Source organism: Diadema antillarum, unplaced genomic scaffold, assembly GCF_040938485.1.
Source record: "Diadema antillarum isolate AM-2024a unplaced genomic scaffold, OU_Dant_1.0 scf00000085, whole genome shotgun sequence".
Lineage (NCBI taxonomy): Eukaryota > Metazoa > Echinodermata > Echinoidea > Diadematoida > Diadematidae > Diadema > Diadema antillarum.
Window position 1 is genome coordinate 622243 of NW_027270974.1, and position 24699 is coordinate 646941.

At 39.0% G+C, this 24699-nt stretch overlaps 1 protein-coding gene across 1 annotated transcript in view; it reads left to right on the forward strand.

Annotated features, from left to right (window-relative positions):
* The first annotated feature begins 342 nt into the window (after positions 1-342).
* LOC139717911 (U3 small nucleolar RNA-associated protein 6 homolog) overlaps positions 343-24699 on the forward strand; it is a 30496-nt gene continuing 6139 nt past the window's right edge. The window contains exons 1-16 of the mRNA XM_071629397.1: positions 343-585; positions 2968-3052; positions 4025-4066; positions 5160-5231; positions 6097-6165; positions 7322-7385; positions 8003-8121; positions 8902-8934; positions 13605-13731; positions 14409-14493; positions 16486-16556; positions 17592-17746; positions 19376-19453; positions 21790-21922; positions 22682-22752; positions 24027-24104. Coding sequence (XP_071485498.1) covers positions 494-585; positions 2968-3052; positions 4025-4066; positions 5160-5231; positions 6097-6165; positions 7322-7385; positions 8003-8121; positions 8902-8934; positions 13605-13731; positions 14409-14493; positions 16486-16556; positions 17592-17746; positions 19376-19453; positions 21790-21922; positions 22682-22752; positions 24027-24104 — 1374 coding nt within the window. The 5' untranslated portion in view covers positions 343-493. The remainder of the gene's footprint in view (positions 586-2967; positions 3053-4024; positions 4067-5159; positions 5232-6096; positions 6166-7321; positions 7386-8002; positions 8122-8901; positions 8935-13604; positions 13732-14408; positions 14494-16485; positions 16557-17591; positions 17747-19375; positions 19454-21789; positions 21923-22681; positions 22753-24026; positions 24105-24699) is intronic.

Here is a 24699-nt window from a genome sequence, read left to right on the forward strand (position 1 = left end):
AAACACTAATACAAAAGTACATTAATGAGTAATCAAACGAAAAACAAAAACAACACCGAAAGAGTATAACAAGGTAATGACTGCGTAACTTAATCGATGAATTTAACAATAATGATTTTATGAAGGGTCGGTTCGATCGCTCCATTAGAAGAGAGAAGTTACCACTGATCCGCAGCTCACCGCAGCTAGAGATGAAGCGCCCTCTATTGACAAAATCAGCACACTGAAACAGATGGACCGGTCTCACGTGGCGTGGCAATTGGCAAGCGTGGTTGCGCGCACGTTCACGAAAGCATGTTCTTTCCGTAGCACGCGTCGTGTGCACCCGGAGGTGCTGAGGAAGAGTTCTGTTGATTTTGGAACTGTATTTGCCGCATTTAGCATTTAAATTCCATTACCGCTAATGTCAAAACCCCGTTCTATACTCTAGAACGTATTTTACCATGAATTTCCTCAGATAGCTGTAGATTTGAACGTTAGAATCGCGTGAGATATGGCCGAGGTTGTTCACCAGAACATCGAGGAAACGCTACCCGAGCTCGAACAGTTGCAACGGGTGGGACTGTTCTCTTCGTCCGAAATAAAGTGAGTGCACGTGCATGTTGCACCTCTGTAGTGTAGGTGGGGTAGACCGTATTTTTCCAGTCACTTGGATCATGGACGATGTCGCCGTCTGTAGCCTGTAGTGTAGGGGTAAATTAATTTACTCTTTAAAAAAAGGGGCCATACCTGCATACAGTACTAGTTGAGGTGGGGATTCATGTTTTTTACATTCCTAACCGTTTAAGTGAGATAATGAGAAAATATGAAAGAGCATGTACCTAACGTTAGACTCTAATTTTAAGAAGGATTCAACATTTAGACTATTTGATGAAAATTGTTTTTCAAATGGTTGAGATATCCAAAAAAGTGATGATGATAAAAGACTACAGGCCACGCCTTAAATTAGGATCTCTTTGTTTCGCCTTGTTTTGGGATATCTTGACAACTTGGTCATTTCAAAACCGCTTTTCATCAATTAATACTGAATAGGGTAAGAGCACCAGTATTCGGTCACTTATCACTAGTCACCAGCCAGTAAGGTCAACTGTCACAACACACACAAATCACATCAATTCACATACTTGCACACTCATTCACAACAGGAAACTTCCTTAGCCCCCTCCAAAAGTCCATCCAAAATCCCAAATTTTACTGTCAAAAGTGCAGAATCGGCGCTACTTTCCAAAAGCGCGCGCGGATAAGGCCCTGTTTTAAGAGTGCGGGTCGCCGAAAAAGCGCTAAAAATCGAGAAATAGGCCTTTCTCTCGTGGGACTTTTTGCTTATCGCAAGCTTGGAGTGTGATGGTATCCTCAAAAATGCAAAAGAAAAACAAAATTTTTGTACGTGCCGATACAGTGTCACAATGTACAAGGGTTGAATGCAAGTGCTGATCCCCAGTATTCATTCGGTCACCAACGGGCACCGCAACGTCCCCAATGTAATTTTGCGCCAACAAGGTAGCGCGCGCGCGCGATTTTCAGCTGCCTTGAACATGCATTGACTTTGAACGCGTATTTTGCGTGACCGAATACTGGTGCCGGTGACCGTATACTGGGGAATTTTCAAGGTGATATACTGTACATTTGTATTTTGCGATTTTGTGAAATTCTGTGTGATATTTAACAAAATGAAAATTTAGATTAAAGAAATTTGATATATTTCACATACATTGCTGTAGATATGATGTATGTATGTATGTATTATTTTAGTTTGAAAAATATTGCAAAAAAGCTTAAGTGACCGAATACTGGGAATGTTACCCTAAACTTTTGATAGTTGGCCCTACCCCTTACTGCCTTAGAATTGCATGCTCTTTCAGAGTCTTTGACATCTCATAGAGTGGTTTCTGAATATCTCGCAAAACGTTACAAGCTAAATCCTCACCTCGACCAGAACTGTATTACACACCCTTTAACCACTGTCCCTATTTCTGCTATGCGATATGGAGAATTGGGCGTAGCTCACCCGTCCGTCGCCCATCTCAACCACAAATCTCGACAATCACATCTAACGTTAGATTCTGTAGATTCCAGTGATATCAGGATCTTTGGTTCTACTGTCCCAACACGCATATCACATCATTTCACACACTGGCACTGTCGTTCATAATAATTAATATGAAAGTCCCTTGGTCCCCTCAAAAACCCATCCAAAATCCCAAACTTTGCCATCAAAAATGCAGAATCGGCGCAACTTACATCTACAGCGTGCGTGAATTGAGCCCAGTTTTAAGACTTACAGGCCCGAATTCACGAAGATGGTACAAATGAAACCATGGACAAAAACCATGGAGCGTCAAGTGTCGCATGGAATATTTCGTTACGACGTGGATGAAATGTTCATTTAGTTACAAAATGTCATTTCGTTACAAAATAATCATTTCAGCGACGAAATGACTGATTTCGTAACGAAATATTCCATGCGACACTTTGCGCTCCATCATGGTTTTTGTCCATGGTTTAAACCATGGTTTCATATGTACCACCTTCGAGAATTCGGGCCAATGAGTACAGGTCACCGAAAAAGGCGCTCAAAATCAAGAATACACTGTTCTCCAAGATTTTTTGCTTCACAAGCTCGGAGTGTGATGGTTCGACCTCCTGTGCCAAGGTTCGACCATGCGCTAATAAAGCATATAGAAACCTAATCCTTATGAGTTTCTACATGCAGCAGGCGGTCAAATTATGGGCGACCTGCGTTAGAAGTTCTATACATTGTATGTCATGATGCGAGTTGGTGGAAAGAGGTTAAGTATGTAAGTAATTCCTGTGTTTTTTGTGCAATTTGGTAAATGGATTGAGATATCTAACAAAAGACAACAAAAGTGCATTAATTCTAGTGCCATAAAGCATTGTCATGTGTTCTTCCCATGGTCCTTGGCTTGTCTTGTGACCATGTGGTTTTGTTTCTTGTTTTTTTTACAGAGCCATAGTGAAGAAAAGAACTGGACATGAGTACAGACTGGTCAGAATAAAGAAGAAAAAGGAGGATTTTCTTAGATACATCCAGGTGTGTTTAGTGTACATTAACTGATTGGTAGCATGATATTTAAAATAACATGTTATAAGTACATTGCATTTTCTGCATCTCACTGTGAAGAATATGTTAGTACAAGTCTGATGTAATGCAATCTATAGGCACATCAGCAAGATGATTACAGTACTCAACTCAATGTATTGTACAGCTGTACAGTGCCCATGACCAACATGTCATATCTTTATTTGTCTTCATGTTCCCCTAGCTGTTATTCATCTCATTGTGTTATGTGTCTGTGTCTGTGTAGAGGTCTAGTAAATCTTTGGTATGATTCAGGGATGCAGGGAGGTACAATAGAAGGTCCCATCCGATTCCCTGACTATGTAGATACAAATTGTATACAGTGCACGTGACAGCCAATGTTTGTTTGCGACTACATTTCATGTTTCACTGAACCTACATGTGTATGTAGGAAGAATCTACCAAAGAAAAAAGGTGGACTTTGTACATATGTATCTCATGTAGAACTACAATTTGTACATAGAAACATAGCAGAGCAGTGCAATGCCAATGTTCAAATGAAATTAGATTCATTTAGAGCTACAGTGTACATTGTAGAAAGTTTTTACAGCATGAATATCTGTAATCCTAGATGCCGACCTTTTTGAGATTGTAGTAGATAGTTATGTGTATTACATATTGTAAATAATTGGCCATGATCTATGTTTATGTCTCATTTTTCCCTCCAATAAGCAAGAAGGAATGATTCTTAAAATTGTATAGTGTAATGCTGCCAGATCACACTAATAATCACACTGCAGAGCTAGCTTGAGTGAAACTTGCAATTAAAAAATGTACGAGCACAGCTAAAATATATTTTTTGAGTACCTTGCCTCCTTCAGTTTGCCTTATGATAATCAAGTGCATCACATTCACATTCTTGTTATGAATGTGTTTTCAAAGAAATTCAAATTTTTTTATTCTGTTGCTCTTTGCCTTTGATAGTATGAGATCAACCTCCTGGCATTGATCAAGAAGAGGAGAGAGGTAAGAAATGTACAACTTGAATGTCGGCAGTCAGAACAGTTGAACCAGGCCCTTACTGAGTGAGAATGTCTTAGAAAAGAATATTCACTTTTAGGAGATGGGAGTGGAGAATTTCTGAAAGTAACAATTGCACATCGCTCTAGTATCATGGGATTTCATCAGATAATTGATAGTGCTAGATGTTAAAAACACAAGAAAACCTAAAAGATGGCAGTTTGCTTTGCAGCTTGGAGCAACTGAAAGTGAAGCATTTTAAAGGGTGTGTACAGTTCTGGTTGAGGTGAGGATTAATCTGTTAACGTTTTGCTAGTTATTCAGAAACCACTCTGAGATGTCAAAGAGCATGCAATTCTAAGGGGTATCAAAAGTTTATTCGATGAAAATCGGATTTGAAATGGCTGAGATATCAAAACACAAGGTGAAACAAAGAGATCCCAATAAAAGGTGTAATCTGTCGCCTCTTATTATTATCACTTTTTTGGATATCTCAGCCATTCTAAAACCAATTTTCATCAAATAAACGTTGAATCCTTCTTAAAATTACACGTTCTTTCATATTTCATAAGTGGTTTCTCATTATCTCACTTAGGAATGTTCAAAACATGAATCCCCACCTCAACCAGTACTGTGCAGTCCCTTTAGAAGTCGAGCCACAACCATCCAAAAATGAAGAATAAGAAATGCATGATTTTGTTGCTTACTTCACTCATGTTTGTACATGTAGGGCCATAGTTTGACACATTGGAATAGGAAGAAAGAACATACTTCTGGGCCAAACTATCAGTGTGTGTATGGTAGTGTTGATGTCTGGTCATAGAGCACTGTTGTGATGATTTGACCTTTTTTCCCCAGCTTATCGACAGATGCTGAGAATTTGTGACTTTTCTAAGCCAGTACAAATCTGAACAGATGCTCTGAAATGCTGGTTAGATTTGATTATTTCTCCAGGTATTAAGTAACAAGTGTAACATGCACAGACAGACATACATCATAAAGCGTCATTAAGGATATGGTTTGTCATTGTCGTACTATTCGTGTGGCCAGGTTTCCTGGTGACTTCCATTTTTCTTTTTTTTTTCTTTTTTCTGTACAGCGCAACAATTACTTCCACAAGAGAGACGAGATTGAAAATGCCATCATCATGCGCATACACCGCTTGTTCAAAGTAAGTTTGAGTTCGCTTTGATTTACTTGTTACTTTTTTTCTTTTAACGTGCCAGTATAGTAGGAGGGATATTACAAGTTGTAGTGATAGAGATTAGCTGTGTCCTTATTCCAGTTGTTTGATTAGGATTACAGTGCAACTCAGTTTGGCGTTAACATTCTGTCGCCCATGTTTCATGTAATGAGTGGTCAGGGTTGGTTAATTGTCTTACATCTAGTGGCAACCCCCCGCCCCAACGCCCTACTATTTTTGTAGGGGACTTTTTGTCAGATGGGTTCATGTTATTGTCCTGACATTATTGTCATTTGTACTGGACCACAATTTTTCATGTAAAGCCTCAAAGGTGGTCTTCTTGAAGATGCGCATCTAAACAATGTTATTCGATGATATTTGATAACTGGTGAATCATTGGGGAAATTGCTGTACTGTAAGTGATTTTAACATACTGCAGGAAATAAGAGATGCTCGCTGTAAGGCATTTGTTTCTTTTTCTCCTTCCAGCTGCTTTGTTAGGTGTCAAAGAGGGATTTTGGGTTCATTTATGGCATGTGGATAGTGACAGGTTTTACAATCATGTAGCTGTGCATTTTACTCAGCATAAACCACATTGTAGCTGACTGGTATCTTGAAATGGGTTCATTTACAATGGAGGACAGAATTTTTGTAATGTAAGGGAAAAAAATAGAGGACATGATTTACATATTACATCCCCCTATATTACACATTGCTGTAAGGCTGTTATTAAGATGTCTTTGATACCAGATCGAAAATATAGTATGTTAGTTGGGTAGACTGTGTTTATAAATGTTTACCACTTGACATCATTTGGATACCACTGTTTTCATTGTCTTTTTTTTTCTAAAAGCGGGCACGTTTAAAGTTTCAGATGGACGTGAAGGTGTGGCTCACTCACCTGCAGTTCTGCAAGAAATGGGTGAGTGTCTCAAGAGGAGTCTGATTTCTGTGGTATACAGAAAATAATTGCGAGGAAAAAATTGTCTGTTTAATCCATTTACCATTCATAGCCCTGATAATAGTCTGCATGAAAAATCACACTTAAATTTTCAACTTATCTGACATGGAAAATTTCAGTGGTCACGCTTCCAGTAGCCTGTAAGATACAGCATGAAATTTAAATATGGATGTACTGTCAATTTATGACAACAGATTCAATGTTGTCTTTTTTGTGTGTGTGATGTATGCAATTATAAAGATGCTTATCATTAATGCATGAGACATCCACTCGTTAGCTCGAAACAGCGCAGAGTCCTTTTTGCAGTGACGTGTGTTTCAGTATCAACATTTCCCAAGAACACCAAAACAATATTGTATGGTATTTAACCCGTTGAGGACGGTTTGATTTTGCTACAACACGCATTTCCCATAGACACCTGCCCGAGGATACTCAGGATTCGTCCTCAACGGGTTAAAAGTCCTCTTTAGAGAACAGCTATTGAAACTTGCAGTGATGATTTCTAACTTTTTTCCCCAGCTTATCGACAGATGCTGAGATTCCGTGTGAAAATCTAAGCCAAAACAAATCTGAGCAAGTTTCTTTGTAACACCATCATGTCAAAGATGAATTTAGTAACCCTATGGAACATGAACTACATACTGTAAAATAGATCTAAAAGGTTTGGAATTAATTGACTGAGGTATAACAGGTTGTAGTTTTAGTATCCCAATGATTGAAACATCAATTTACCTTTCAACTCTTATTAACTTCAGATTACTGTAAAAGTGGAAATTTTCGCACATTTCGCGCAACCAGAAACTAGCGCGAAAATAAAAAGCACGCAAATATTTTTGCTTGCCATGTGTTCCTGTGCGTGATGTCTTGATTCTGCGGAATTAAAAACATGCGAAACTTTTCTCACCCGGCCAAGCGCGAAAAATTAGTCGCGCGAAAATATCCACTTTTACAGTAACAAATAGATAATGGAAGACAAATGCACACAAATACCATACCAACTTTGTACTTCACCTGTGGAGGGTTGTGAGGTCTAAAGTAACGTCTGCCATCTTTTGTGTTTACCATGCTCTATCATCCCATATACGGGCTCCAACTGGGTTTGCTTATCAAACTGTAGGGACAGCGAATGGAGACGAGTCGACTCTACACCAGGCTGCTGAAGATACATGGGAACAACCCAGGTGAGAAGCATGTGATATGTCATGGGGATAATGACGTGTGTATTCACACCGAAGGGTGAAGAGTAGCAGGAATTCATTTTACCAATGGAAACATGCCTGTCAGTTTTAGATATTTCATTATTATTATTTATTTATTTATGTAAGTTTTGTTTGTTGTTGTTGTTTGTTTTTTAGGGGGTGTTTTTCACTTTGATAACTGTGAGGGTAATGATGCGTGAAATTATGTGGTATAAGAAAAATTACAGATAAAAATTAAAGATCGAGAGAATATTATAATATTATATAATATTCTCTTGCTTTTATTACTGCACTGTCTGCCCTGGACTTCCTAACATAACTATGCCGGAATTTCGGAGCTTGGGTATTTGTTCCAAGTTCATTGTGTCTCTGTCAGCAACCAGGGATAGCCTGGTGATATTGCTGCCTGGAAAGCAGTAGATGACAGGTTCGTGTCCCATGGTTCCTTTTTTCCAACATGTTTGTTAGATTATAGATCAGTAATTTGCGATATTGCAAATTTCATTTACAGCTGGAGACAAATTGAAGAAAATTCAGACCTCAAACTTAGAGATCTTCTATTATTATTTAGCCACACTTCCATTTACCACACTCCTCAGCCCTGTGGATCATGGCTGCCAAGTTTCAGCTGGAGGATAATAAGTCAGCTGAAAATGCCCGTGCCCTCTTCCTTCGAGCCTTGCGTCATCATCCGACTGACCAGAAACTCTGGGTGGAGGTCAGTGCAACTGGACACGTGAAGCTGTTTGTTGTTGTAGTTGTTTTTGTTCTTCTTTTTGTTTTGCAAGGCTGTCAGTTCTTCATCCCATTATTTGTCTTGATCTGAATTTCAAATAGATGATTTCAGTGATTTATCACAATTAATGGATGTTTATTTTCCCAGCAGCCTAGTAAGGAAGCATTTCATTTACCACCTCCCTCCCATTGAGTTCCATAGGCAGGAATTTGCTTAGTTGTTTCTAGGTTTGGCAAGCCTCCGGCAATCTTTCTGGTTGTTAAGGGCAACTTTTGTAAACAGAAAATCTGAATACATTACAGAACTTGTTTATTGTCGCTGGATCTGATTCTTTACGGAAAAAAAAAACCCCACAAAACACATTTTCATGTGTAATTTTAATGAAACTTGAGTTATGCTCTTCATTTGATTTCCAAGAATAAGCCTGTACATCTTGTGGAATTGCACCTCAATGGGTGGAATAAGAAGCTAGGTAAGGTTATTTTCTTAACATGATGCCGAAGGAATACCAAATGCTAATGCTGCCCTCTAACACCACATGATACAAACCTGGAAGTCATAATGAAAATTATTTCATGTTCGATCTCAAGTGACTTCGTACTTGTTCCAGCGTCCCACAAACTCCTCTGTCTGGAGATACATGTACCACAAGTTTGTTCGTGATTCACTGGTAGAGACATTGATGATATGTAAATATGTTCTTGTGTTTGAATGTTTTTATTCATATTTCCATTTTCCTACTGGTTTCTTTCAAATTTGCAGTATTTCCGAATGGAATTACTCCATGCTGACAAGGTATGTATATTGTCTGACTGAAACACTAAAAAAATTCCAATATCATGTCCAACTCCTCTTTAGTGATGGGGAAATGAGTGAATTTAAGATGTTTTCTATAGATTCGACATAAAAGAGATGTAACCATACAAAAAAGTTAAAAGGATTATCAATACAATTTAATGAGGTCTCCTCTGAGCTTGCAGTGATGATTTCTGACTTTTTTCCCCAGCTTATCGAAAGATGCTGAGAACTGTGAAAATCTTAAGCCAGTACAAATCTGAGCAAGTTCCTGCTTCCAAGACTTTAGACTCATTGTCCAATGGTCACTGAAAGATCGGATGAAACTGCTAATGGAAGGCAAGATAGGTGGGAATATAGTAAGATACAGCTCCAAATGAAAGTTTTTATTCACACAAAGCGATGACGAGCATGTGTGATGTGTGTGCCAAGACTTACAGTTCTGAAGTCCTGCCGTTCTGTGGGACTTGTGGTTATTGCAAATGATGTAAGTTCCTTGTCATGTTTTGTTTTATGGTGTTTTGTTTTTTTCAATTGTCTGTAGGTCATGTGTTACCTTTAATCCATGCATATACATGAGCGGCTCTTTTGTGGCATGTAGCGTTTCTGTGCTACTTTATGTACATCAGATACACATTGACAAAAGTACAAACTGCTTGCTGTTGCCCTCAGAATGAAAATAGATTGGGTAGAACAAAGTTGTGTATTATTGTTTTTAAGTCTTTTAAATCTGACCAGGCAATATAAAGTGCGTACTAAGTGACACCATGTAAAAGCAGTTAAGCTATTCAAAAGGATATCACTCAGTGAGGGAGTTGAGAATGCATTGCATTAAAGTGTATCATTGGCCAAAAAATATTTTTTGATATGTGTAAGAGCTACATTTCAGTAACCTATTACACCAAGAATCAGAAAAAAAAATGTTCAATATTAGCAAAGAAAAATACATTTAAAGTTATAAACATACCACCAAAGCCAATGGGTCTGAAAAGAAGACTATAACTTTGCTATTGTTCCCAGGCTGCCTAATCTCTTGCTGGTCCCTCACGTATTCAGTGTGCGCGCATATACGTACGTCGCCATATTGATTATGACGTAATCGAACTTGACAACATGAACAATTCGTCGCTGATGAGCTCTGCATTTTTAATTACCCCTGTATTGAATTGCAACTGGAAAAATAAAAACAAAATGAGGGTGGAAAGTACATGTCTCCTCACTTCATGCATATTCATATGTTCAAAACACTACATTCATAGTTGGAAGATCTTTATAAAATTTCCATATAAGTGTACATTTTTGTAACCCTAATTTTATGCATTAAATATGACTTTATTCAAATTATTTATAGCCTATCAATAACATGTCAATAATAATTTTTTAACAATTTTTTGTATCTATTCCTTTTAAATTTGAATGAAAGAGGTCACGTCTACCTGTTTCATGCAGTCGGCTTCCATCCTACAGTTTTTTGCTCATTGACCCATCCTACCGATGAAGGGGTATAATAAGGTTTCGTGAAACCTGTAGGCTACTGAAATATGACCTGTTGCGTTGCTAGCGTCAGATTTTTATCATATTGAGGTGATATATTTATGATCTCGTGTCAAGTTATTGTTTCTGTTATAACGATCAAGTAGACTGCCCTTGGTATTGCATTTTTTCTCTGTAGCGGAAAAAATAGTACATTCTTTCCTGACAAAATAGCCGCAGAATTTTATTTCTATCGGTGTGGCGCTCGCGCTTCCCCCTTGTGCGTAGGCGCAGCGATTTGGTCCCACGTCGTCCATTGTTCGATGCGTGAACGTGCATTTTGGGAGTTGGCGCATGCCTGTGGCCGCTGCATTATGTCGTGCTATTTTGCTGGTTTATAGGCTAGTTTGCATGCAGAATGCATGTTGTACCGCATGGTTCATTGGTCAATATAGTTTTTGTTATTAAAAATAGACCAGAAAGGACTAGGTTCCTATGTGTAGCCAGCTAGAGACTCGGTTAGAGTGCTAACAATGGCTACATTAGCAGTGATTAGACAGCAGTCTGTCGTTGTTATAGGTCTAGACTAGACGTAATTTAAATCAGATCATCAGTAATAAAATAGTCGGCCTACATATCAAACCTAAGGTATTAATTCGTGCATTTACACATTGGCTTTGCAATATCTTGTATTGAGTGTAGCCTGTATATAAACTAGTATCCTGAATAGTATTTACATGTATTTTAATAATATTAATAATATATCTACTAGGCCCTAACAACACTGATAGTAGATCTACGTGTAGGTTGCTACGGGCAATTTGCAACATGTGTCTAATAATATACTTGCCATACATGGTATATATCATGTGCCAAAAAAGAAATTAAAAAAAAAAGTACCTGGTACATAATTTTTATATCAAATATACATGATACGTTACGTGATATATGAGTCTAAAGTGACAGTGCATGCGGAGGTTGTTTACTTTGTATCTTTGTTGATGAATTTGACAAAATGCATAATAATAATGTGACGTGACCTGAAAAAGTACCGGTATTAGCTACTGCTATAGTGATGTTTGTTTGTTTGTTTGTTTGTTTTTTTTTTAACAGTGTTGCACAGAGAGATGTAATTTCCTGGTTCTTTGTTGAAAGTACAGATTTTCGCACTGCAAAATCATGCAGTTGATGCAATGAAAGTTCGTCAAGTTTTTTTTTCTTTTTATTCAGCGACCAAAGTAATGAAAGGTGATGGTGTTCACTATATCATATAGGGGTAGGAAAATAGTGGGGTACCGGTACCCAGTGTTGAACAAAAGTTTCTTCTAGCAAAGTACTACCACAAACAATCACAGTCAATGGGTTCAAATGATATTTGTAGTATAGTCAACTGTTCATAAGTTGTTGAGATACTGCTACCACACACAAACAATCATGAAATCAATTGGTTCAAATGACATATTCATGATATTTGTAGCTTAGCCAACTGTGATAAGTTGTTGAGATACTACTACAGTGTACCACACAAACAATCACAGAATCAATGGGTTCAAATGACATATTCATGATATTTGTAGCATAGTCCTCTGTTCATATGTTGTTGAGATACTTCTTCCACACAATCATAGAATCAATGGGATCAAATGACATGACATCTGTAGCATACTTGACTGTTCATAGTTGTTGAGATGTATGTACAATATAATGTGCAGAAACAAATAATTTGAACTAGGTGTACTCGTATGCCAGATGAAATTATATTGCACTGTATCTACTGATAAACAAATTAATCAAATTACAGCTACCAGTATTTTCTGCTTTCCTGTAAATTGTCTGCAGTCTCAATTTGATAGTGATACTGGTAGTGGTACCTACCAGGTACATATCACTTGTATTGTAATGATAATGATAACAGCATGGCAATAATGAAGTTTTGATTTCAAAGTAGATTTCACTTGCATACAGAGTTGTGCAGTTTTGTATAGTGCCATGTGCAATCCAATCTTTTTTAATTGAAGGAAGTTTGATTGATTGTAAGCTTATGACGGCAGCAGCACAATACAGGAAGTAGTGTAATGAATATTGACACACTCCTTTGATCCCTCCTCCCTCTGCCTACCCGCACCCGGCCCGGCCCGGCCCGGTCGCGCCCAGCCCCGCTCCGCTATACCCCGCGGGCCCGCATGATATCTGCGCACAACCCGTGTCGGGCAAGTGAAGCAGAGCCCGCGTGCGGTGACCATCTATTTGATTTGCCGTAAGCGTGAATCGAATAGCCCTGAGCAGTAACACAAGGTCAAATGCAAGGGGCATAAATGATTCACAAAAAAACTGTAGGATGAACAGAAACCACAGATAATTGTCAGAAATGTCCTAAATGATGTCAAAAAGACTATCACATTTCACAGAAAATTGCAACTTAAGAAATGAAAAAGTCAAGAAAATGTGTTGAAATCTGATGCTAATTACGATCCTGTCTGTGTGTCCCATGGGACCGACTCATGCATGATAGCGACACATGGTTGAAATATCGAGCATTGTGAAGAGAATGTCCAGCTAGGAACGTTTCGATTTTTTGTGAGAGATTGTGTATGTGTTGCTCCTTTGGATTTTAGTTTTAATATGTTTGATAACCACTCTGAACTTTTTTTAATGACGTCAGATATTGAGTCATCATCTTCCGTTAGTGAATAGTTTCGAACGGAGACCGAATCGAAGTATTTTTAACGTAAATGCTGAAGTGAGCCCTCTCTCGACGGATTGCACAATGGCCGCGCTCTCCGTACGACGATGAAGCGCCTATGACGACCCCACATACGTGCCCTTGCTGGTTCCTGAGAACAAAAGAAAGTTGATAGTCTTTCCTTTCAGACTCACTGATTTAGTTCTTATTTTCTATCAAAATATACTCTTTCTTCATTTATATATAACATTTTTTTCTGATTGTTGGTGCAACAGATTACTAAAATACATCTCTTTCACATATCAAAAAATATTTTTGACCAAAGATACACTTTAATGCCCTTCTTTCTCTAAAGCAATGGTTATTTCATTCCAAATAGTTTATCTGAGAAGTGAGAAGCCTTGTACCAACAGATACCTAGTAACTTGCTGTCATTGAGTTATCTTCAGGCGTTAAGTAGTGTTACAGCCTTTCCACACTTACTCTATGCACCTCTGTTTCGAAATGCCTACAGCTGCGCAAGAGGCTGGCCCTCCTGAAGCAGACCATGATAGAGCCGGAGGAGTCGGAAGTGGAGGACGCCCTCATGAGGGGAGACTTGGCCAAGCTGGTGTACGGCAATGCCGTCAAAGAGCTTCCAGGTATAGTAGTGGCTGCGGCATCCGCTCAGTGCATTCTGACTCTGTTTATGTCTGTAAGTATTTGTGTACCTGCAGACTCCCAATGGAGGGAAATCAATGCTTGATTGTTGAGATTGGGGTTTAAAAAGTAGAGAAATGGTTTTCAACTTTCCATTTTTTGACTCTGGTATGGGTCTAGGGGAATTACCCCGGACCCTTCCCCTGACCCTAACCATTATTATAACCCAAACTCTAACCCTAAACTTGATTTTTACTCTAACCTTATCATTAACCAGTATTTAGCAAGGGGGGAATTGTGATTACACTTTTTTTATGTTGATGTATTCTACATTTGCCTTTATAGTGGGGACATGATGGATTCATGCTTTATAGTATACTGTGAAAGTGAAAATTTTCCTGGTGTTGAAATTTTCGCGCATTTCGAGGAACCAGAAACTAGCACGAAAATAAAAACATGCAAATATTTTGCTTGCCATATGTTGGAGTAGTTGATGTCTTGACTCCGCAGAGTGAAAAACATCCGAAATTTTTCTTGACTGAGCGTGAAAAATTAGTTGTGCGAAATTATCCACTTTTACAGTAAATGGTTGCATGGACTTTTATTTCATGACCCCCCCCCCCAAAAAAAAAAAGAAAAAAAGATAGATGTCTAATTATGAATTCTTTCTCTTCCACAGACGACATTCCCTTCAGGTTAAAGTTTGTTCCTGTGTGTCGTTTCTTTGACTTTGCTTCCCACATAGAGGATGCTATATACGAAGGGTAAGTTTCAGAGCTATGTATGCTTATTGCACCTCTGACATGATTTCCCCATAAAACAGTATAGTGTTAAATGCCAGATAGGTATACATAAGGTAGTGCTTGCATTGTCGAGGTGCAGTGTCGAGGCCAATGTGAGGTTGTGATGTAATGAAGTTGCTTAACCCTATTGTAACTGGGGGGTCAAATTGACCCCCCCTCTACATTTCGCGCCACGATTCCGCAACGCGCAAAGATTTCACTGTGTCGTTTCATGACTTTTTTCATTGAAGTCTCCCGCATATTTTGAGACCAAATTTGCGACGTCCGGGTACACCGTTCTGAAGTTACGTAATGTTTTGCATATGCATGTCAACCCAAAAACAGCTCAAATTCATGATATCATGTGCAAATCCAATGCAAATTGTGTTTTTTGGTTAAATTGATATAAATTAGATTATTTCAACTTTTAACCATTGAAATTGATCAATTCTAATGTAGATAAGCTTGAAAAAATGCCTGCAACAAATTTCGGCAAAAAAACAACAGAAAACAAAAGGTCGAAAAAACAATGAAATACGTAAGAAATTAACAAAACAATGAAAAACAAAAAGAAACCGATTTCGATGGTGTTATTTTTTTACAAGAAAATTGTTTGATGTGTCTGGAGGAACTCTGACACAAAAATTTAGCAATCCTATCTTTTTAACAGAGTTATAGGTGAAAATATGATTTCATGCGTACATTTGCATAATTAATTTACCAAAAATAGAAAATCAAATTTTTTTCTATTGTATGACCATGTAATCTTGTAGTTGATACCCGGCTCTATGTTCAGGCAAAATTTTGTGGCAATTGCGCAATGGGCGGCTGAGATCTGAAGGGGGGGTCAAATTGACCCCCCCAGTAAAAACTTGGTCTCAAATAGCCCAGTTAACCCGTTGAGGACGGATTGATTTTGCTACAACACGTATTTCCCATAGACAAGTGCCCGAGTATACTCGGGACTCGTCCTCAACGGGTTAAGATAGGGTTAATACTCCAAAATAAGGCCAGCAATATGTTGGTACAAATAACAGCAATATGTTATGAAACTAGGTTGCCCATGCACAGCAGCGCAAACTGCCACACACCAACTTGAATAACTGCACTTGATAGGCAATGTCACTCTAACACCAATTCAATTAAGTTTATTGCACTAAAATATTACACTGTAATATCACCGCAAATTTACTACAATATCATACTACACTGCAATGATATGCTACAGTAATACTATGGCTGGGTTAGATTAGGTAAACTACTAAAATGTTGAGGTGGGACCAATGTGCCACTCCACAATGGTGGTCACCATCCACACTTCACAACATCTAAATATAAATTCTAAAGTAATAAATTATTTGTGTTTACTATGACTGAAATATTCCAGGTGACTATTCTGACATAAACTGCTTATAAATCTTGTCCAAATTAGATCAAATCCAAGTCACGAAGAGCTCTGAAACGTTTGACCCAAATATTGACAAAATCTAAATCACTCTCATGCACTCTGACAGTTAACAGTATAAGGCAGTTGTGTATGCATCAAAAACTGTAAATGCACATAAACTCTTCCTTGCTAAATACTTGGATCAAAATATAATAACTAACTCCAAAAGTCCACCTCACACTCTCATCATCACACATTGTAGTCAGCATTTAAATTGCAAATTGGCTCGCCAAACACTCACAGAATGTGTCTTGGCGAAGTGCCATGTAAGTTGGTTTGCCAAGCACTTAGGAATGTGTCTTAGTGTATTGGAATAATTCAAGCAAGGTGCCATGCAATTGGTGAGCCAAGCACTCATGGAATGTGTCTTAGCGAATTAAGCAAGGTGCGTTGCTGATGTGGCGTAAGTGTGCAATTTCCAATATGATTTGTGGTATTCTTACAAAACAAAGTTGTTATCCATGTCTCATCATTCGAACCCTTGTACACATTTTCACCTATTTCCTGTTCTTTCTTTTAATTTGTAGGCTGGAAAATGACCACCCAGACAAGGATGAAACTTGGAATGCACTGGCCAGGAGACATCTTGTGAATTCAGGTGAGTGTAATAATGATCGTATCCTACTGTGACAGAGGCACTACTGAAAGAAGCAAACTGTGTTTTCCATGAAAGTCTGTTTCAATTCCTCCTTCGGTCTAATATTAAACATGATACTCTCTTAGACCACCAGCCTAAAATCACGTTGACTGTGTATATGTTGTTGGCAGGCATAAAGAATGGTTTGTATAGTCATCCTGTGGATTTGTGTAATCTTCCTATCATATGTGCTGGTGTAAGCATCCCATGAGTTGGTGTAGGCATCCTATGGGTTGGTGTTATCATCGTATGGCTTGGTGTAGGCATCTTGTGGGTTGGTGTAATCATCCTGTGGTGTTGTGTAAGCATATTTTTGGTTGGTGTAATCATCCTATGGCTTGGTGTAGGCATCTTGCTGGTTGGTGGAATCATCCTATGGTTTGGCGTAGGCATCTTGTGGGTTGGGTTGATGTAATCATCCTATGGCTTGGTGTAGGCATCTTGTGAGTCGGTTAAATATCTTATGTTTTAATAGTGAAAGCATCCCATGTGTAAGTGGGCGGCCATGTCTCATTGGTGTGTCCAACAAGGGAGGGATGCTAGAGGAAACACCAGGGCTACTTCACGAGTGCATCGGTCACATGGTCCGATGTAGGTACAAGATTGCCCACAGACTCTAGAACAGGAACACATCCAAAACTGCCAAATTCACCCCCCCCCCCCCCTTGCCTTTTTTTTTTTGGGGGGGGGGGGGGATGCAAGGAATCAATGTAAGGGGAAACACTAGTTTTCATAACAGTCATTCTATTCATTATGCAATTTTATTCTATTCAATACTATGCTCGCCTTTGTTGCTCTTGTGTTGTGATGAAAACTGATTAACAATCGCTACCTGTACCATTTTGGTTGACAACATCTTGATAGCATTGTTGCAGCCATTCAACTCTTCTCAATACTGTACCTTGCAACAGAACAGGTTTGTCAGTCACATTATCATTTGCTGACCTTTTCACTTTCTTTTTTTTTTTAAATTCAAACTTGTTACTCATCACATAGGCTCGGGCGAGGAGATCTGGATGTCAGAACAGAGGTGTTTCACCACCCTAGATGAGGCGGTGGAGAAACTGGCAAGCGTAGAGATGTGGGGCCACTACATCGATGTGTGTGTGGAGAGACTCGAGCTGGGTGGGGCGCCCTCGTTGACCAAACAGGTAGGGATGCCTGACGTGACTGCATTCTGACATACTTCCATCATCCCAGATACTTTTATTATGACGCTAACAAATTTATATCTTCACCAGGAAGGGATTCCTATTACAACATGGAATTGTTTTATTTGAGTACCAGATGATTTTCCAACTTTAAACATGATGATAAACTAACAGAGCTCATGCTTGGGCATGAAAGATGCTCTGCTGCTGATTGTCCCAAATTCAGTCATGATTTCTGGGCTTGCTGATCCCCCAGTAGGAATGGTATCACTCACCCTATTACTCCCCCTGTGCATTGATGTGTCGCTCCTACTTAGATAAGAGGAGTGTGTGTAGATCTGGATGCTCTGTCTGATCTGTGTGACTGACCTTGTTTCTTTTGACAAAAGTGTGAATTTTAATTAGACCTGCAAAATTTAGAGGAAACTTGCAAATTGGAATTGGAATAGCGTGGCATTTTGTCTTTCTGCAATCTTGATCAGTCTTTGTGATTTTCAGAAGTTCTCATATCGTTTGGTAGTAGACACTGTAGAACGAAAGTTAGTGGAGTGTGTATGTTGTATGTGTGTGTGTGTGTGTGTGTGTGTGTGTGTGTGTGTGTGTGTGTGTATGTAAGTGTTTATTTCCGCATCCTATGTGTAATTGGACAACCATTTTCAGTTGGTAAATCCAATAAGGGTGGATGCAACAGTGAATCTGAGGGCAGATTTGGATTGCTTGTCTGTTCTGGGAAAATGATATTCCCGGACCAGCAACCAAAACTTGCTCACAAGCAACATAACATATAAAACCTTCAGACCAAGAAGATATCCGCAGAGGTTATTGCTCCTATTTGTTTTTGTTGTGATGTGTGCTTTGCTATCATCATGCCATGAAAAATTAACCTGTTTAGGACGAGTCCCAAGTATACTGTGTTGTAAGTGTGTATGGGAAATTTGTGTTGTAGCAAAATCAGCCCATCCTCAAGGGGTTACTGCTCGCCCATCCCTATCAAAAAATATAAAGTTTGCTGTTTCCATATAAGAATAAGAGAGGCATGGTGTTTGGGTCATCCTATGGAATGAAATTTATGATGAGCATTCAGGAGCTACATGACCCAGTGGATGACACCACAGGCTGTTTGTCAAGAAGTCCATGCTTCAAGTCCCCAAGCTGTATTGGTTGCACAGAAGGCAATGAACTTTATCCTTGTGGTCTAGTCCTGAGGAAACTTGAGCTGTCAGTCCCATGCCTTACAAGCCTTCATTGCTTCCATGTCAGCCACACTAAACAAATCAAAGAAAAAGAAATGATGCCCAGTTGCCCTGCCTATACCTGATATAATATTAGATACCAGCTAGTTTTACTGAGTATGACAAGATTTGGACCTTCATTATTGTTTTCTCTTTATCAATAAAAAGTAACCTTCTGACGACAGATTTGTTGTGCAATTCAATGCCTGTGTGTGTGGGCACGTCATATGAAATTCATACTCTTGGAAAGGCATTGCCTCAAAATTTTCTTGTGGCAAAAAAATAATAAATAAATGAATGATAATAATTATGATAAATATATAACTAGATAAATGAATAAATTTTGTGCCATGACTTGCAGCTTGATTTTGTTCTCTGCATGTTGTCTTTTTCACAGCGAGCTGAGAAAACCCTTGGCGTGTTTGAAGCAGCCGAGAAGAAGAGCAGTGTGAAGGAGGAATCGTACCACAAATGGGTGAGAACAGACCCTTAGCTGTAGGTTGTCTCTTGTGCAGTAGCAGTTTGTATCTTCAGCGACAACTGATCAAGAAGAAATAATCCACTTTTTATATTAGCTGTGATATTACTGTCCAACACAATGAAAAAAATCAGAGTGTCTATTGCATTCAAAACAAAGGTTTATTCAAACACAAAGAGTATGTCATCACTAACCCCCCCCCAAAAAAAAAAAAAAAAAAAAATCCAAAAAAGATAATGAACTAATTCCAAAATTCCAGTATGATTTGTTTTACTAACATTTTGAATTGTGATGTTGGAGGGTATTTTTTGTTTGTTTGTTTTGAACAGATTTTGAAAGTGCTTTGCTGCCATCTTCATGCAAATATTTTTGCAAATTTAGAGAGGACGCAATGAAATTAACACAATTGTTTATCGAGATTGTAGAAATGTTTACATGTAGCTTCTCCTTTTCATACAAGCAGATTGTGTGAGACATTTGGGGACTTTAAAAATTGTAAATATTTCATAGCAGCGCAGAATCCATATACGCTGGAATGTGATATGGCAGAAATGTTTGTGTGTGGAAGATTTCTTTGTGATGATTTCTTGCTTTTTTCCCCAGCTTATCGACATATGCTGATACCTCTGTGAAAAATAAGCCAGTACAAATCTGAAAGAGATCTTCCTTTTCAAGCGAGACTGTAATTGTAACCAGTACTCACTCCTTTAGAAACTTGATGGAGTAACTGAGACTGGTATCAGCATGGATGCTGAAGGCAAAAATGGACTTGCAGGAACATTTGACAAAAGTGGTGAATTGAATTCATGTACAAAATACTGGACAATGTTTGAGTTTTTAGCTCACCTGAGCCAAAGGCTCAAGTGAGCTATTGCGATCGCCCTTCGTCCGGCGTCCGTCGTGCGTCGTGCGTCGTGCGTCGTCCGTCGTCCGTCGTCCGTCGTGCGTCGTGCGTAAACTTTTTACATTTTCATCTTCTTCTTGAAAACCCCAAGACCGATTTTCATCAAACTTGGCAGGTAGCATCCCTAGAGGGTTAGGAACTCAATTTGTTAAAATGGGCACCATGCCCCACCCATGGGGCCCCCAGGGGGGCCCCAAACCCCCCAAAATTAAGGAATCTGTAAAAATCTTCTTCTCTAGAACCAGAAGTGATAGAGCTAAGTTAATACTATGAGTTAGTACATTGATGACTGTAGTTTCAAGTTTGTTCATGGCAGAATCAGGGGTGCCCCCCTTGGGACCCAGGGGAGGGGGGTGGGGAAGGGTTCTAATGGGGCCTAAATTGTACATTTTCATCGTCTTCTTGAGAACCCCATGACCCATTTTCACCAAACTTGGCAGGTAGCATCCCTAGGGGGTTAGGAAATCAATTTGTGAAAATGGGCACCATGCCCCACCCAGGGGGCCCCCAGGGGGCCCAAACCCCCCAAAATTAAGGAATATCCGCAAAAATCTTCTTCTCTAGAACCAGAAGTGATAGAGCTAAGTTAATACTATGAGTTAGTACATTGATGACTGTAGTTTCAAGTTTGTTCATGGCAGAATCAGGGGTGCCCCCTTGGGACCCAGGGGAGGGAGGGGGTGAGGAGGGGTCCTAATGGGGCCTAAATTGTACATTTTTATCTTCTTGAGAACCCCATGACCTATTTTCACCAAACTTGGCAGGTAGCATCCCTAGGGGGTTAGGATCTCAATTTGTTAAAATGGGCACCATGCCCCACCCAGGGGGCCCCCAGGGGTCCCAAATCCCCAAATGAAGGAATCTTTATAAATCTTCTCTAGAATCAGAAGTTATATATAGAGCTGAGGTAATACTATGAGTGAGTACATTAATGACTGTAGGTTCAAGTTTGTTCATAGGAGATCCAGGGGTGCCCCTCTTGGGTAGGAGGGGGGGGGGGGGTGGTGGTTGGAAGGGTCCAAATGGGGGCCTGAATTGTACATTTTCATCTTCTTCCTGAAAACCTCATGATGGATTTTTGTCAAACTTGGCAGGTAGCATCCCTAGGTGTTCAGGATCTCAATTTATCAAAATGGGCACCATGCCCCACCCAGAGGGCCCCAGGGGGCCCCATCCCCCCAAATTAAAGAATCTTAAAAAGATTGGGCCCTTATTGTACATTTTCATCTTCTACTTGAGAATGCCTGGTCAAATTTTGGTAGAGCTGTGAATAATTTAGATTAGTGACTGCGTGAAAGGTGAACTTGCGATACTCAGGTGAGCGCTAGACCCGCGGGTCTCTTGTTTAATCTTTTGGGAAGATTGGAAGGCCAGCATTTTGAGATATGTTTTTTTTTTTTGTGCATCTCATTTTGGCATTCCCTACCAGGTGGATGTCCTTCGAAAGTTGGGTCATGTCGACCAAGCTCTAGAGGTCAGTCAGAGGTCAACAGAGGTTCACAGCAGGTCAGTGACCCTGTGGGTCCAGAGGTTACTTCTGGTCATGCAAGTCGGAGATGAGGGTGAGTTTGAAAAGAACAAAAAGTAACAGATCAGGGAATCATTTTATATGGCAGGAATGGGAGGATTGATTCTGTAAAGTTCTGATTATGTAGTTTGTATTTTATGTATGTATGTTAAACTCATTCTGACTACATGAGAAATGGAGAAGAATTTTGCAAGATTTGAATGAATTTGTAATCCACTTTGCCAGCCAGTTTGATATGCTGATTTCTTTTTTTCTTTGTTAATCTTCTTAAAAGCTCTGCAGTCCGTAGTTTGACATAGACTATGCTTGTCATAATTGTAGGCCAGCATATTATTGACATTCAGTATCATAAATGACATTTTTATTTTCCAGCAAAGTTTCTTTTCTAGTCTTTGCAAACATTTGGAGAACTTACAATATTGCCATGTCTGCAAGATGGAAAAACAAGTAAATTGCAGTGTGCTATGAGAACTAAGCAATACCGTAGCTGTTTGAAAAGTGCCTTTCGTGATCACGTGATCAATTGCTCCGTGACATTGTTAATTGTTCATTTAATGATGGATATTTTGCGACTGGTTGAGACTTGCAGTGATGATTTCTGACTTTTTTCCCCAGCTTATCGACAATGCTGAGAACTTATATGAAAAACTAAGCCAAAACAAATCTGAGCTAATTCTCGACCAGTCAGCAATTGCGGGTTGCCCCCAACCTTTTACAGCTTCAGTTAATATAACATTGCTTTACTTTATTGGCAACCTGATTGCTATTTGTTTTTAATTCCCATCAATTACAGGTAATTCCGAAGAGCACAGGTTGCAGGTTCGTGAGCTCTTCGACACTGCTGTGTCGCGAGTGAAGTCAAAGGTAATTCATTCATGTCCTATCTGCTAAACAACAAGAGAGTTGCCAGCATATGAGTTCTTTGTATCAATGCGAAGCTTGTAAAGACATAATGTGTTCTTTGTCCGGTTTCAAAAGCATAACAAGTGTACATGTATGTTTTATTTCGTGAGTTTAAGCAAGAACTCACAGTGAGAGTCTGCTCAACGCGCGTGCAGTCATATTGCTTTTTCGACGTTATATGAGGGATAGACATGGATAGTCAGATAAAATGAGAAATAGTTTGATATATCGATATTGCAACATATCATCATTGCAGTCCTTTGAGGTCCAAGTATTTGCACTCCTTCAGCTTGCATTAAAAGTTCATCAAGATTTGGTTGCTAAGTATTTCCCCCCAAAATAAACAAAGAAATCAACAAATATGGAACCAATCAGAAAACAAGATAGACGAATAAAACAGGGACGAAGAGAGAAGGGAAGGAAAAATTGAAGTTGTTTGGGGGGTGATTTGTCCCCAAGCTGTGAATTGACAGTGATGTGAGATTTGTGAATGATGATAGTACATTTCCCTCATCTTAGCATGTCATGCTGAAATGGGTTAACACGGTACTTTAAAACTATCTGACACTTTTCTCAGTCCAAGTCATATCAGAGTCATCTTCGTACTTGGGCATGTTCACATTACATTAGTTATTTGGTAATTTTTAAGGTTCAAAGAATTTTTTTTTTTGCTCTCAACCAGAAAGAGTGATGATTTTCTTTTCAAACTTTGAATATTGTGATGTTATAATGTGATACAGGGCCCCCAAGGAAAACTAACTGCCGACAGGGTTACCCTGTTCTGTAAGATGAATGAATAAATGAAATAAATCAAACAGAAATAGTCCATTCACAAGATTAAGAGGGAACTATGCATCTAGTCATATCATCGACGAAAATCAACATATATAGCATGTAAGGAAATTAAATTTCCTAACGGGTCAGTCATCATGGAAAACAAAATTACATGGAGAATGGGAGATTTTACAGAAACCTTTTCTCATTGTGTTTAATCTCCATAAGGAAAGTTGCTGTCAAACATCATCTTTGTTTGTGATTTCTGTCTTCCATGTTGTCCTCCTTTGTGGTGGTGTTAAAAAGGAGAAATTTGAAAAGTGCAATTCAATGTAGCAATAAAACTACATTACCTTTGCATATATTCTAATCCAGCAAACATGCCTTTTTATTCCAGAAACTGAAATTTAATTTCTTGCACTAGTTCAGTAGTTTTTCTCCATTTTAAAAATATTTTGCAGAACTCTCTGGACATCTGGAACATTGGCCTTGAGTGGTGTCTGACAAATGACCCTGAAACCATTGAGAATATCTTTGAAGTAAGTCCAGATTTTAATTGTTTATTTGTTATCTGCACCAGCAACCTCTTTTGCAAATGAATTACTAGATCAATGAGTCTTTCGACATGTGATATAAGGGCTAAGAGTTTTGTGCCTCACTTACAGCTATCCTGTACAGTTTCAGACATAACATTTTGCTACTCCTTATATTTTCATTGTCAGCCACCCAGAAAGCCTACACTTGCCCCGAGTGTGAGATCAGACCATCTCCACCGGAGGCCTCCAAATCCAAACTTTCGTTCATGGTCAACAGTTGTGAATTGGGTTGGTGCTTGTAGTGATGATCTGTCACTTTTTTCCCCAGCTTACCGACAGGTGCTGAGAAGACATCTTACTCTAAGCCAGTACAAATCTGAACAAGCACTCAACTGGACTGTGATATTTCAACCCTAGCAATCAACTATTTTATTGGAATGCAATCGACCCTACCCCCTCCCCCTTCAGAAAAGAGAACGCAAAAATAAAATGACCATAATGTATGTTGGACAAAAGCCCAAAAGAAATGCAGCAATTCCACACCAGGATTATTTTTAAAACAATGCAATTCAGTGGCAAGAAGAAAACATGCTCAAAT